Source organism: Schistocerca americana, chromosome 2 (assembly GCF_021461395.2).
Source record: "Schistocerca americana isolate TAMUIC-IGC-003095 chromosome 2, iqSchAmer2.1, whole genome shotgun sequence".
Taxonomy (NCBI): domain Eukaryota; kingdom Metazoa; phylum Arthropoda; class Insecta; order Orthoptera; family Acrididae; genus Schistocerca; species Schistocerca americana.
Window position 1 is genome coordinate 623,861,374 of NC_060120.1, and position 16,593 is coordinate 623,877,966.

At 45.0% G+C, this 16,593-nt stretch overlaps 1 protein-coding gene across 1 annotated transcript in view; it reads left to right on the forward strand.

Annotated features, from left to right (window-relative positions):
• LOC124596377 (geranylgeranyl transferase type-2 subunit alpha) overlaps positions 1-16,593 on the forward strand; it is an 80,707-nt gene that overhangs the window by 49,082 nt on the left and 15,032 nt on the right. The window contains exon 5 of the mRNA XM_047135492.1: positions 5,524-5,721. Coding sequence (XP_046991448.1) covers positions 5,524-5,721 — 198 coding nt within the window. The remainder of the gene's footprint in view (positions 1-5,523; positions 5,722-16,593) is intronic.

Genomic DNA, 16,593 nt, shown 5'->3' on the forward strand with positions numbered 1-16,593 from the left:
TGCGGTTTCGAGCAAACATCACTCTCAACAATATCTTCGAAAAAATCGTTAAAAAATATTGCTAAATAGAAAGACATCAGAAATGTCGTCATCTTTCACAGTCAGTTCTATGTTATTACTTTTAGTTTGTATTGAACTGTTCTGATTTTATTTGCAATTAACCAGCAAGACCTTGAAACATTATCTGATCTCCATATCTATTGGCTAATTCTTCATGCTTTTAATTCCTGAATTTTTTGCAGAACTGACATTTGCAGAGTTTTTTTTAATATAATTTAGGGTAAGTCTGTGTAGGTTATACAGGTTATGGGAAGGTTATAGATTTAGCTTCAGTTATCAAAAACTGAGTGTGGTGGTGATTTAAAGTAAGTAACACACAGACTGTAGGAGATAGGTTAAGAGCTCTGTCTGGCTGTGCAGATTTGATCTTATGGAGATTCCTTGAATTACTTAAGGTAAATGTGCACTGGAGTGAGCTGTAAATAGTGCTGATATTATAAATACCGAATGAAATTCGTATAACGCCTTCATTGGCCTCTCTATTATTGTTATTATTATTATTAGTAAGAAAATAAAAGAATTGGAAGAAGCATTCACTATGATATTTAACTGAAGCAAAGTAATTTATAATTCAGATTGAAGTGAGGAAGGGGGTCAATTTTTGGTGTTTACATGACTGTAGGTATTGTAACTCAAAGCTGCATTCTGGTAACATATACTCGAGAAACTAATGTACAGGGAATGCTGTTTCTCATACTTGTTCAAGTAATATTTGTTGTTTTCATTTTATATCATCCACAATAAATACAGTGATAAAATGACACACTGATTTGAAAAATCAATAACAGATGTTCATTGCTTAGCCTGCAGCCCATGGAACTGATAGATGTCACAGAATGTCACTATTGGCTCAATTGTCACAAGCTGCATTGTCTTGCTGTTGTGCTTCACTCCATTACATGCCTTCTTATGTGCTGTAAAAGCAGTGCAGACATTTGTCGAAGGATGTATCGTGCTTGTATTATCTAAAGGAATAATTGCAGTTATTGTGACTCACAACATAAATAATAGCGTGACATGTCAGTCAGCTGATATATTTTACGGTCAAAGTTCCTTACAAATGTCACAAGTGGAGTACTCGGTGCAAAAGAGCAAGCCACAAGAAGCTTTTTGCTGCCATCCCAATCTGTGCAATATCCTTGTCAGACCCTACACTCTTTCTGCTCTCTACCCTGTGGCTTCTACCTCTGTGACTGTCCCCACTACGAGACTTGCCCTATGCACCCTCTTACACCACCTATACTAGCCCTGTGACTGTCATATCTTGTAACAGCTGTTTAGATTGGCATAACTACCAACAAATTATCAAAAGGACAAATGGGCATAGGTAGAGGGTGTATACTGGCAATACACAATATTCTGTTGCAGAACATGCACTACAACTTGACAGTTGTGACCTCAGTGCCTGTTTCACCACACATGCCATCTGAATTCTTCTCCCAGACATCAGTTTCTCAGAACTCTGCAGGTGAGAACTGGTGCTACATCATGTTCTTTGTTCTTGCCATCCACCTGTTCTTAATTTATGTTAATTCCTGTGGTATCAGCATTTTTCATAGTAATTATTCCTTTCTTCACTCTATTTTAGTTTTCTCCACATCTTTCATTTTCTGACCTGTGTATTTATTGCCGTCCCCCTCCCACCTCTACCACATACAATCCACATAACTTTTCACTCCTGTTAACTGATGCACATTGTTTTAGCGTAATCTCTGTCTCACATATTACCCTGTCTTTCTTCTTTAAGCTCTCAGGTATTCAAATCTCATACGTGCAGTCCTCAACAATCAGTCTTTCCTTCTCATCCTGTCTGGTATGTCTCCCCTGGCCCAGAGTGCTGGGTGACTTTTCCAAACTCTGCCCCTTTTCCTCAACCTCACCAGTCCATTTCCTTCACTTCTCTTCCTTCCCCTTCAATATTTCTGCCGAAAGAAGGAGCCACTGGCTCCAAAAGCTTGCATACATAATACTTTTTATATGTGTGTTCTCCTGCTGCTGCTTAGTAAGTAGATTCTTTGTCTATCCAATACTTTGGACTATTTATCTGGTGCCACAGTTGCATTTTGAAAGTTCGTGGTGATTCCGTCCATGTGTTCCTACAAGGGGAGTGACGGAACAAGGAGGCTCAACTTAGGGAAGGCAAAACGGCTTTCGCTATTGCATTTTTCGCATTGTGCCCACTTGTCTGGGCAGTCACCCCAGGAATGGTTGTGAAAACAGTCCGGGCATGACAAGAGTTGACGCCTGTAGAGTGGCTGAGAGTTAATCCCTTATTCACAGGCTGAGCCAACAGTATGATGATGATTACATTTGACCTGCTGCTTCCTCCATATTGGCTAAGCTGTATGCACTACCTGGGTCAGAAGCAATGGTCGTCATGTCTGCTCAAGATTATAAATGGCGCCAGCTCTATGGGAGACTTCAAAAGATTGAGCCAGTTTCAAAACCTCCTGCAAGGTAGGGTCACTGAATTGCAAAGCTTTTTGACATACTTTCTTTTCTGGGGCCTTGAAATTAATATAATCCTAAATCGTAACCTCCACATACAATTCCTTAGTGTCGCGAGTAATGAAACGGCACTTTACTGGGCACCTGTAGTTCCACCGCCTAGGCATGGTGCAACTGGTTGGGCTTTTTGCAACACTGTTAGAATTCTGCTCATGATGATATAACATGACAGTGTCAGTGAAAATAGGCAATTAAGAGAGCACTCATTTGATCAAAATCAAGTTGGGCCACTTTAGTGGGAGAGGCAAACTTACAAAGCAGCTAATATGTTTGGGATGGAATCCAAGGCAAAAAGAGTGATTTAATGGTTGCAGGATCTGTAACCTTAAATACAGCCAAAATTTTGTCGGAGCTGCATCTTGTATGCATCCCAATTTTCATATGTTTCACTGAATGGTGAGAACAGCAGCAGATATGTAGCCGTATGATTTGAAAACAATTGGGCTAAGAGAGCCTCCTGGCACTTTTGTCCTTCGAAGCGATGTTTAAAGAATTGTTGAAAAATGATCTCTGTGGAGAAGCCTGGTGGCGGCTGATGCTGTGCTGGTTCCAAGTTTACCCAATGATGCATGAGTTTCAACCACTATCATCGTCATTTATCTTGCTACTAAGAACATAAATAATAGTATGGCATGTCAGTCAGATGATGTATTTTAAGTCACAATTCTTTACAAATGTCACATGCATAGTACACAGTTCAAAAGAGGAAGCCACAAGAATAATCCAGTATAACAGCAAATAGTTTTGTATGTAGAGAACAATAAGTGCACAGTACTTCAAGTGAAGAAGAAAAAGCCTGAGCGGCTTGCAGCAGCCACATAAGTGGACAGCCATAGTGAAACCTAGCACAGGTGGCACTAGGGGGTCACCTGCATGGCAGATTTGCGGCAGTGCCTCTCTCTGGTGGTCGAGCCCCATTGTAGTGGGGAGTGCAATAAGCTGGCAGGTCATAACTGCAACAGGCTGGCTGTGGTGGCATCGATGGTGTTTGTTGCCTGCTGAAGGGGGTGGTAGCTCTTGGGTTACCACAGCAGTGAACCATTATTAAAGCAATAATTTAATCCTTCTCTCATATGAACACACCTTTTTGATGTACAGGGTTACCCAAAAGTCCTATAACATTTGAAAATTCAATACTTCATTGTATAGTGTAGGTAAAAATTGAAACACGTGCTTGAAATGACAGGGATTTTAGTGAAACAAAAAAGTGCACAAAATGATCAACAGATGGCACTACATATGATAAAAAAGCAATAATTATCACAACAATCGACATTTAGCAAAGACAACGTTCTTTACAACAATTGCTCCACATGTTGGCCATCATTCAACAACAACACCTGTAGTCAGGGACAATATTGTGAACAGCATTGTATGGCATATCAGTAGGTGTAGGAAGAAAGCTATTGGATGTTGTCTTTTGACATCCTTAATGAGGTTGGATGATCATGGCAGATTTGCGACTTCAGGTAACACCACAACCAATAATCACACAGATTGAGGTCTGGGGACCTAGCAGGCGACGTTACGTAACACCACAACCAATAATCACATGAATTGAGGTGTAGGGACCTAGCAGACCAAGCACATGTAGCAATATGGATGGAGCACTGTCATGCATAAAAGCTGTACCTTCCAGTAGGTGTATATCAGGCAGGCTAGGACTGATATGATTCTGTAATATATCGGTGTACCTCGCACCTGTCACACTGACAGTTTGAAGAGCAGCGCACCTCGTTTCCTTGTAGGAAAAGGGCCCAGTCATGACGGTGGCTTTCTCATCATGCAGTGGAGTTTCCACTACAGTTGTAGGATTTTTAGTAGCCCATATCATGCAGTTGTGGGTGTTGACAGATCCCCACAGTGTGAAATGGGCTTTGTCAGTCCACAACACTTTAGGCAACCAGTCATCATCTTCCTCCATTTGTTCAAGTGCCCACACTGCAAAAGGGGTGCATCTGGCTCCCTCTCTCACTAAGTCATTTTATATCTGATTCTTATCCAGCTTAATTGGCTTGTTAGTGTCAAACGCCAACTGTTGACCAGTTTTGGTGCTCAGTTTTGGTTTCAATAAAAACCTATGTCATTTCAGGCATGTGTGCAAAGTTTTACCTCCCTAACTACATTACTTCCTAATTTTTGAATGTTTATAGACTTTTTGGGTCATCTTGTAGTTTTTATTACTATCATTTGTTCACCTTGTACTACTATAGTAGTTAGAGTTATTCTATAAAATTAATTATACAAACTGGACATTTATCACAGCTAAAGGAGCAAACACCTGATTTGACAATACTGTATGTAGCTCAGACTCGTGCTATGAGTGTTTGTGTTTAAAAATGAAGCTAGGAAGAACCGAGGATGGAGTAACGACGATTCAGACGTAGTGAACAGAGATGGCAGTAGCTATGTGCATGGGTGAGGTGTCTGTGTTTTTCTACATCTGTGAAGAGATTTTGTCTTATAGTGTAATCTATTTTTAAAAGTACTTGTCTGCGGCTCAGTGCTTCATCTATTTGGTGAGTAGCAGTCTTTTCATTTCATTGTCATTTTAAAATTTATTGAGACAACTGAACATCTTTTAGATGTCTTGTACGTGCCAGCCATTTTCATTTATTTTCCTTTTTTGTATGATATGTCTAGGACTAGTTACCAATAATTCAACAATGTCAAGTGATTTCATAGTCGTGTCACATAAAGGAAATAAGATTAGACCAAAACTGTAGGTAGTATTGCATTTAGGTAAAGGATTGTGTTAGGAAAAAAAATTACAGACGCTGATATCCTAAATAATGAAGCTAACTGAAGTCTTGCTACTGGTTCCTGCATTTTTTAAATTCAGTACAGTTCTTGTTATTACGTCATTGTAATGTTCGGCTAATGTGCTAAAATATACAATTAACAATTAGGACTTGATATAAATAGCTTTTACATAAATTTTCGTCCTGTTCCTAGTTCACACTTGGCATTACCGGCAATTTGTTGTTTCGAGAGCAAACATTTCTCCAACCAAGGAATTTGAATTCACGTCTGCAAAAATTACCACGAACTTTTCAAATTATTCATCGTGGCATTATCGAAGTCGTTTGTTACCATTGCTTTATCCAGACCCTACAAGTAGGCGTCCTATTCAAGAGAACAAGCACAAGGAAGGTGAGATAAAACTTCAAAAGTACTTTTTTTCTCATAAATGATCAAAAGATTAGCAAAAACATTTTAATAAAGATATATATCTGGATATGGAAATAAATTGTGCAATAGTCTGCTTCTAATCATAACTTTATTTAATAATATGAAAGTATTGGACTTTTGAAATGATATTATGAATAAAATCTCGTATTTTGAAACAGTAGTTTTACATTCTGTAGCATAATGGCCCTGTGATTTTATTTTAGCAATTTCTTACAAGTCACTTAAATTAACATTTTTCATTGTACAAATTTCTTGAGAAACAATGAATTCATGGAGCATGCTCTACAAAAATCTAACCATGAGTGTTAGCACGCCACTTCTGAGATTCAGAAAGGCACATCGGCCACAGATCGAAACAGACTAAGTGACTACAGTCTGGTACCTACATCCCACCTCAGTTACACAATTCATAAATATTTAGAAAACTTGCATGCACTCTCACATACCAGGTGTAGAAGTATGAAACCGGAATTTGGCCCCCCTGCAGGTCCGGGGGATAGAATAGGCTCGAGGTAATCCTGCCTGTTGCAAGAGGTAACTAAAAGGAGTCTCACACATTTCGGCTTTTATGTGATGGTCCCCTGTAGGGTTTTACATCCATTCTTCTAAATTCTCCCAAAGAGCGAGCCAGTTGGGGAAGGGTGCGTTACATGGTCCATTGTGTGCTGAGACCTTTCGTATCATTCGTCGACGTGGATCTGCACTTCCCCTCATTCTCTAGCTGTTGGGTGAGGTCACCCTGCTAGGTGCATTTTCCTCCATCCACTACACAGTATTGTTTTCTGCACTGATGTGATAATGGACTTGTTTGCACCTAATATCCAGCACGGTAGCCAGTTCGTTGTGGTGGGGCCACCATGTAACCTGTTGGTTGTAGCCCCCCTGAAACACAGGGATTGCTCTGCTGATGCCTGTGCCATTAACTCCCCACTTATGCCAAGGAGTAGATGCCTGCCATCTGGGGGCATTGGGACTTCCGGCAATGGCCATCCTGCCAGGTGACCTTTGCTGCGGCCGGGTGGTGCCTGTGGGGAGGCCCCCTGGTCAGAGTGGGTGGCATCAGGGTGGATGACATGCCATGAAGCTTAGTACATCATCACTTTCTGGTGGTCAAACACCAGTCTCTAAGCGCTCAAGGGCTCAATTCAATGCATGGAAGTATGAGCCCAAGTCGTTCCCCTCCCTGGCCACACCGTGGGAGGAACGCCATTCTAAGGATGGCAGTGACTCTTATTTGTCCCGGTACCTTGTCTGTACGAGAGCTGATGGGGAATCCTTCATGTCAATGGAACCTCAGCTTTTCATGGAGTATTTAGAGGACAAGTTTGGGGAGGTGGAGGAATTGTCCAAAATGCACTCTGGGTCAGTCTTGATCAAAACAGCATCCTCTGCCCAGTCAAGGGCGCTATTCGCCTGTGACAAGCTGGGGGATGTTTCTGTTTCCATCACACCCCGTAAGAACTTAAATATGGTCCAGGGTATTACATTTCACAGGGATCTTATTTTGCAGTCTGATGACGACCTGCGCGCCAACTTAGAGCAACGAGGTGTTCATTTCGTCCAGTGCTTACGTAGGGGTCCCAAGGATAATCAGGTGGCCACCGGTGCCTTCATCTTGGCCTTCGACGGTGATATATTACCCGAGAAGGTCAAGGTGATGGGTATACCGGTGTGATGTCAAGCCATATATCCCTCCCCCAATGCGGTGCTTTACGTGCTGGAAGTTTGGGCATATGCCTTCCCGCTATTCTTCCAGCATCATATGTCACGACTGTGGATGTCCATCACATCCCAATACTTCACGTGCCCTGCCTCTCATCTGTGTCAACTGCAAAGAGCACCATTCACCTTGCTCACCAGACTGCAGGATTCTCCTGGAAGAACGGAAAATCATGGAATACAAGACTCTTGGCTGACTGACCTACATTGAAGCTAAGAAGAAATTTGAACACGTACATCCTGTGCCTATAACATCTTCTTATGCCACTGCTACGAGAACAGTTATAGCCCCATCATTCCGCCAATTCCAGTCGGCTCTCAGAGCCATAAAACTACACCTGCCCCCTTGATGGTAGGGGGCACTTCCCTCCCTGTTGCTCCCGCACTCTCACATACCAGATGTAGAAGTATGAAACCAGAATTTCTGGAGCAACACCCCCCCCCCCCCCCCCCCCAACCATTGGTGACATCAGTCCCACCTTCTCAGCTGGAGAAGCATAAGTCTTCTTCGGCTCCTCTCACTAGGAAGAGGTCCCTTGCGTCACTCCCTTCCCAGGTTCCTACCAGTGGCAAAGTGGTCACCTGCCAGTGGCTGAAGCACCCGCAGGTAGCTGGTCATAAGGCTTCACGGTCCTCCTCAGTCCCTGAAACTGAATCAGTGAAGACCTCCTAGCCAGAAAAACGTATGGAGCAGCGAGAGAAACCAAAAAAGAAAAAGACCCCCAAGAACCAAGGCACTGTGGTGGCACCCATACCACCTCTACCTACAAGCTCTGTGTTTGAGGCTGAAGTGGAGATTCTGGCATCCGCTGAGGACCTAGATCTCACTGGGCCTCCAGGCACAATGAATGTTGATTGCACAGGTACTCATCTGGTGGCAGCAGGTGACCCTGAGGCGTAGGCTGCCTCATTGAGTGCTTCATGCCTTCCCAGTCTCACAATAACGTCATCCCCCAGTGGAATTGCTGTGATTTTTTTTCCACCACCTGGCTGAGCTACGGCAGCTGTTAAGCTTTACACCTGCTTTCTGCATTACCCTCCAGGAAACCTGGTTCCTGCCGATGCGGGCCCCTGCCCTCCGTGCATGTAAGGGACATTACAAGAATGTAGTGAATATAGTAGTATGTCAGGTGGAGTTTGCGTCTCTGTTCTGAACTCTGTATGTGGTGAACCTGTGCCCCTTCACACTCCTCTTGAAGCTGTGGCTGTCAGGATAAGGCTTATGCAGGAAATAATGGTCTACAATGTATATCTTTCTCCAGATGGTGTGGTAGACTGGGAAGCTTTCACCTCTGCTGTCGCCATTGAACCTCCCCCACATGGTACCACCGATATGGTAGCTGAGTGGGTCACTAGACCGTTCATTTCTGTGGCGGAATATGCGATCCCTTGTTCCTTAGGGTGCCCCCGGCGAAAGACAGTACCTTGGTGGTCACCGGAAATTGCTGAAGTGCAGGCTCTACTGTGGAATAAGCGGCACCCATCTCTGAAGCACCTAATAGATTTTGAACGGCTCCGTGCTCGCATTCACCAGCTTATAAAAAGATGGAAACAGGAATGTTGAGAGAGGTACGTCTCAACTATTGGGTGCCGTACGTCATCTTCCCAAGTCTGGACGAAGATCATACATGTTATTGGGTACCAGACCCCCAACAGGTGTCCCTGGCATTACCATCAATGGCATGTTATCTACCGACACAAATGCGATTGCCGAGCACTTTGCTGAGCACTATGCCCAAGCCTCTGCTTTGGAGAATTACCCCCAGCCTTTTGCACTCTCAGACTGCGGATGGAAGGAAAGTCCTCTCGTTCACTAATGCCACAGTGAACCCTATAACACACCATTTACAGAGTGGGAGCTCCTGAGCGCCATTGCGCATTGCCCCAACACAGTTCCTGGGCCAGATCGGATCCACAGTCAGATAGTTAAAAATCTCTCGTCCGACTACAAGCAACATCTCCTCATCATCTTCAACCGGATGTAGTGCGATGGCGTAATTGCAGGAGAGCACAATCATTCCAGTGCCCAAACCCGGTAAAAACCCGCTTGATGTGGATAGCTGTCGGCCCATCAGCCCACCAATTTTCTTTGTAAGCTGCTAGAACATATGGTATGTCGGCCGTTGGGTTGGGTCATGGAGTCACATGGTCTACTGGCTCCATGACAGGGCGGTTTCTGCCAGGGTTGCTCAACCACTGATAATCTTGTGTCCCTTGAGTCTGCCATCTGAACAGCCTTTTCCAGATGCCAACGCCTTGTTGCCATCTGTTTTGATTTACGAAAAGCTTAGGGCATGACCTGGTGACATCATAAACTTGCCATATTGTATGAATGGGGTCTCTGGGGCCCACTTCCGATTTTTATCCAAAATTTCCTGTTGCTCCGTACTTTCCATGTCCAAGTTGGTGCCTCCCATAGTTCTCCCCATATCCAGAAGAATGTGGTCCCGCAGGGCTCTGTATTGAGTCCATCTCTATTTTTAGTGGCCATTAATGGCCTAGCAGCAGCTGTAGGGCCATCCTTCTCACCTTCTCTGTATGCAGACGACTTCTGCATTTCGTACTGCTGCTCCAGTACTGGTGTTGCTGAGCAGTGCCTATAGGGAGCCATCCACAAGGTGCAGTCATGGGCTCTAGCCCAAGGCTTCCAGTTTTCAGCTGCAAAGTCGTGTGTCATACACTTCTGTCAACGTTGTACTGTTCATCTGGAACCAGAACTTTACCTTAATGACAATCCACTCACTGTAGCTCACTGTAGTGGAGACATATTGATTCTTAGGGCTGGTTTTCGATGCCGGATTGACTTGGCTTCCTCAGCTTAAGTGGAAGTGCTGGCAGCTCCTCAGTGCCCTCTGCTACCTGAGTAACACCACCTGGGGTGCAGATCACTCTACGCTGCTGCAGCTCTACAGAGCCCTTGCTCAATCCCGCCTTGACAATGATAGTCTGGTTTATAGTTCGTCGGCACCCTCAGCATTGCATTTACTTGACTCAGTGTACCATTGTGGCATTTGACTAGCGATGGGAGCTTTTAGGACGAGTATGGTGACCAGTGACCAAAGGAGTCCCTCTGTTGAAGGTTAGGCACGCACAACTGCTCGCCAGTTATGTGACACACCTTCGACTCCTATGCATCTGAATTACTGTCTCATTTTCCCAACCACTGTGGTTCGTCTCCCATATCGGCGGCCCAGGTCAGGGCTCATGATTGCGATTCTGTCTGAACTGGAGTCCAGATGCTCGAGGTCCATTTACGTACTTTACGTACACCTCCAAGGTGTAAACCTCTGCCGAAGCTTCACCTGGACCTTTCACATGGCCCTAAGGACTCAGTTACTCTCGCGGCTCTTCGCTGCCATTGCCTCTTGATTCTTGACATGTTCCGGGGCTCTGAAGTGGTTTACACCGATGCCTCGATGGCTGATGGTCATGTTGGTTTCGCCTACATTCACAGAGACCATGTTGAACAGCATTCCTTACCCAATGTCTGCAGTGTCCTAACTGCAGAACTGGTGGCTGTATCTCGTGCTCTTGAGCACATCCATTCATGCACTGGGGAGTTGTTTCTTTTGTGTACTGACTCCTTCAGTAGCCTATAAGCTTTTGACCAGTGCTACCCTCGTCATCCTTTGGTAGCGACCATCCAGGAGTCCATTTGTGCCCCGGAACGGACCAGTTGTTCAGTGGTGTTTGTTTGGACCCCAGCTCATGTCATAATCCCAGGCAATGAACTTGCCGACAGGCTACACAGAAACCACTTATGGAGATCGGCATTCCAATAACTCACCTGTGTTAATTATTATGCAGCAAGATTTTTTGGCTTTGGGGGGCGGAATGGCATAGTCTCAGTATGCACAACAAACTGTGTGCTATTAAGGAGACTATGAACGTGTAGAAGTCCTCCATGCGGGCCTCTCGCAGGGTCTCTGTGGTTCTCTGCTGGCTCTGCATTGTCCATGCTTGGGCAACCCATGGCTACCTCCTGCGCTGTGAACACCCACCTCAGTGTTGGTGCGGCACCTGGTTGACAGTGGCCCATATTCTTTTGCACTGTCCTAGTTTGCCTGCCCTGGGACATCATCTTTGGTTACCAGACTTGTTATCATTAATTTTAGCTGACAACACCTCATTGGTTGATTTGGTTTTACGTTTTATATATGAGGGTGGGTTTTACCATTTGATCTAAGTTTTGGCGCATGTCCTTTGTCCCTCTGTGTCCTTCACTCTAATGCTTTCAGGGTGGACGTTTTACCGTATTGCAGAGTTGCTGGCTTCTCCTTTTTATTCTCGTGGTCAGCTGCCGGCCGAAGTGGCTGAGTGGTTAAAGGCACTACAGCCTGGAACCGCACGACCGCTACGGTCGCAGGTTCGAATCCTGCCTTGGGCATGGATGTGTGTGATGTCCTTAGGTTAGTTAGGTTTAAGTAGTTCTAAGTTCTAGGGGACTTATGACCACAGCAGTTGAGTCCCATAGTGCTCAGAGCCATTTTTCTCGTGGTCAGCCAGCCATGGTAATCTGCTTTCTCGTTTCAATCTCTTCCACCTGTTTCTTGAGTCTCTGTGGTTTTCTTGTCCCCTTTTGTCCGTTTAAGGGGACCACACCCTGCTTGTCTAACCCATGTTAATTGAGGCAAGTATTTGACCCATTTCTGAAAAAACTATTTGATGCACGACCTTAATATTTTTACTGTATGTTACATGATGATAATAAGAGTCAACTGTACTAAAAATCTACTTTATCCATATTATAGTTTTTAAGAAATACTTTTTTAAATTTATTAACAAGAAGTATTAAGTTTTTTCTACGGAAAATATTTTTTGTGTGCTTCCTAATGGGGGAATATTGATGAATGTAGTACCAAAGGTGGCTTTTTATGGTATGCAAAGTCTCTGAAAATTTCACTCATTTATCTCTGATAGTTTCTGATATAATGGGGCATATGTACTGAAAATTTTAGTTTGCGGGAAACTGACTTTAAAGAAAAAAGTTTTGAAATTTGTTAATTACAGTTGATTAAAACTGTCCTGCTGGATATGATGACCCTTCTTTGGCCTCTAACAGGTCTTCCAGATTCTTTTTCACCTTCCTGGATGTTTGTCTTGCTTTCCTGGCCATATTACACTCCTGGAAATGGAAAAAAGAACACATTGACACCGGTGTGTCAGACCCACCATACTTGCTCCGGACACTGCGAGAGGGCTGTACAAGCAATGATCACACGCACGGCACAGCGGACACACCAGGAACCGCGGTGTTGGCCGTCGAATGGCGCTAGCTGCGCAGCATTTGTGCACCGCCGCCGTCAGTGTCAGCCAGTTTGCCGTGGCATACGGAGCTCCATCGCAGTCTTTAACACTGGTAGCATGCCGCGACAGCGTGGACGTGAACCGTATGTGCAGTTGACGGACTTTGAGCGAGGGCATGTAGTGGGCATGCGGGAGGCCGGGTGGACGTACCGCCGAATTGCTCAACACGTGGGGTGTGAGGTCTCCACAGTACATCGATGTTGTCGCCAGTGGTCGGCGGAAGGTGCACGTGCCCGTCGACCTGGGACCGGACCGCAGCGACGCACGGATGCACACCAAGACCGTAGGATCCTACGCAGTGCCGTAGGGGACTGCACCGCCACTTCCCAGCAAATTAGGGACACTGTTGCTCCTGGGGTATCGGCGAGGACCATTCGCAACCGTCTCCATGAAGCTGGGCTACGGTCCCGCACACCGTTAGGCCGTCTTCCGCTCACGCCCCAACATCGTGCAGCCCGCCTCCAGTGGTGTCGCGACAGGCGTGAATGGAGGGACGAATGGAGACGTGTCGTCTTCAGCGATGAGAGTCGCTTCTGCCTTGGTGCCAATGATGGTCGTATGCGTGTTTGCCGCCGTGCAGGTGAGCGCCACAATCAGGACTGCATACGACCGAGGCACACAGGGCCAACACCCGGCATCATGGTGTGGGGAGCGATCTCCTACACTGGCTGTACACCACTGGTGATCGTCGAGGGGACACTGAATAGTGCACGGTACATCCAAACCGTCATCGAACCCATCGTTCTACCATTCCAAGACCGGCAAGGGAACTTGCTGTTCCAACAGGACAATGCACGTCCGCATGTATCCCGTGCCACCCAACGTGCTCTAGAAGGTGTAAGTCAACTACCCTGGCCAGCAAGATCTCCGGATCTGTCCCCCATTGAGCATGTTTGGGACTGGATGAAGCGTCGTCTCACGCGGTCTGCACGTCCAGCACGAACGCTGGTCCAACTGAGGCGTCAGGTGGAAATGGCATGGCAAGCCGTTCGACAGGACTACATCCAGCATCTCTACGATCGTCTCCATGGGAGAATAGCAGCCTGCATTGCTGCGAAAGGTGGATATACACTGTACTAGTGCCGACATTGTGCATGCTCTGTTGCCTGTGTCTATGTGCCTGTGGTTCTGTCAGTGTGATCGTGTGATGTATCTGACCCCAGGAATGTGTCAATAAAGTTTCCCCTTCCTGGAACAATGAATTCACGGTGTTCTTATTTCAATTTCCAGGAGTGTAGATGCAGACCTGTCTGCATCGGCTATCCTCATGTTATCGCATTGTTGCAGCCCAGTGATCATTTTTTCACCAGGATTAATTCCCAGCTTTTTCAGTACCCAGCACTTTCCAATTTTACCACAATTGAATGTAATAACAGCATCATGAACTCCTAGTTTCATTGTATGTATGCCTTCGAATACAGTTTTAGGAAGGCGGTTCCAAATTATGCTGTTGAAACATTCATTTGGGTTCTGCCTCTGCCCATGCAGACATTTCCTTAGGTCAGGATGAGCCAAGTCTCTGAAAATAGGGTTAATTGCTGTAATAACAGCAGCAGGAAGAGAATGCTGATGAGAATAAGATTCTCCAGTTGCCTGAGCTGTATTGTATTTGCACCATGAATATTCTCCTGATGGACACAATCCATGACATGGCTTATCATCAGTACAGGACTTATGGAAGAATATGGCCCAAACATCTCTCTTCATTGCCTCCAGATTTTCTTTATTTCTCCTGATTACCTGCCCATAGTATACCTGCAAGTTTTCTATAACAACTACTCGCAATCACACTTGAACGAAACTAACCGCATCTTTGAAAGCTTGTTGTTTACAAACAGCAGAAACAAAAGATTACCGACCGTTGCATTCCAAGGATAGCCAATACACTCAGGAGTAAAAAAAAAAAACCTAATGTGCAATGTCGGGGATATAAAGATCTAAAATACATGCAGAAAAGTGTTCCACGTGGATGGCGGGCAGTAACTAGTGATCTAACCACGGACTTCTAGACTGAGCCACACACAACTGATTTCAGCAAAGTGTACGGGCCTGAAGATGGTGTTGACATAACACCAAAACTAGTAGCGAAGTAAATAAAAAATCTTAAATACAGCTGGAGGAATTTTATTTTTAATAAAAATTCTTGTTCCAAGTATCACTGAATAATGTCTAGCCATCTTATAAATTTTATCAACTACTGACCTTATTGAGTTTTAGAACATTATTATTTCAAGTTTTTTGTGTTCATGCTCACTTACATCAAATGTTTGGTGTAAAGTAGACAACAGAATAACTGATTTGTTTTGTGTAGGCACGTAAAAAGCTAAAACAGTACCCAGAAGTGTTCGATAATGGAGACCTTTGTTATGATGGCAACTTCTCTTTTGGTATCTTTTTCTGGGTGGCCTGAAGAGTTCCCAACAGTGTCAGTTAGCAAGAAGTTCCTGTCCAAAATCAGTACCACTTCCCCTTGGCAATCAAGTACATCATGCACCACTCATTTCCCTTGATTTATTTCGCTTACTTCAGCAGATGACCTTGTATATAGTTGTGCATTTATGAGATAATTGGTCTCATAATCTACAGCATCCCACACTTTTATGCCACAGCTTCCAAGTTTTTGAGGAATGTACACTTTGAATGGACACTGTTACCTGAAGGTACACAGGTGCTCATCTACTGTAGTGTAACGCCCTGGGATGTAAGACAAAAGGCGTGCATCAACAAACATTTCAGCAGTGTGTGTCTGTTCAGCTTTTGATCCAAAACCAGCTTTTCTTTCTTCTTTTGTTAGTATAAGGGGCGTTCAAAAAGAAACAAGCCAGAGGGATAATTACAGAAACCAGTACCTGCATGTTAGAAGTATTGACCATGGCTGTTGAGACACTTGTCCCACTGTGACAAGGAGGTGAATGGCCGTCTCATAAAATTCCTAGGGCTGCGATGTTAACCTGTTCCGCTTGTAGAGCTGGATGTCGTCATCCGAGGTGAATCATTTGCCCCTCAGACCCTTTTAAGGGGACCAAAAATGGCATAATCACAGAGAGAGAGGCACAGACTGTATGGAGGGTGGCCGAGAACCTCCCATTTGAATTTATGCAAGAGCACGGTGACTGTGTTGGCTGTGTGAGGCTTTGCATTGTTGTGGAGCAGAATGACCCCTCGGGTGAGATTGGCTGGTCATTTTGATTTGATCACTTGGCGAAGGGTTGTCAAGGTTTGTGAGTAATGCTGGGCATTCACTGTTGTCCCACGCTGCAAGAAGGGAAGCAGAAGGGGGGCACCTTGGTCAAAGAAGAATTTCAGCATAACCTTTTCTGCACTCGTACGGATGGCCTTGGCTTTTTGGTGGTGGTGACCCTGGATGCTTCCACTGGATTCTGGTTCGAAGTGATGACACCATGACTCATCTCCAGCTACTACTCGTGCTAGGAACTGATTCCCTTCCCGAGCATAGTGCTCCAGATAAGCAAGACAGTGGGCCATTTGATATGCTTCCTGATGTGGTTGAAGACTGTGGGGCACCCATTGGGCACAAACTTTGCGCATGTGCAGTCGTTCCTTCAGGATGGTGTGAACACTTCCAATGCTCAATCTGATCATGGTGGCTATGGCTTTCACTGTCACTCCGCGATCCTGGGTAATGAGTGCATCCACCAGCTGGACGATGTCATCGGTAATGCAGTGTGGTGCTCCAGACCGTGCATAATCGGCTGCCGACACCCATCATTCCCTGAAGTGCTTGTGCCACGCCTTGACCCATGCAAGGGACATGCAGTGTATGCCGTACACTTGTGACATTCGTCA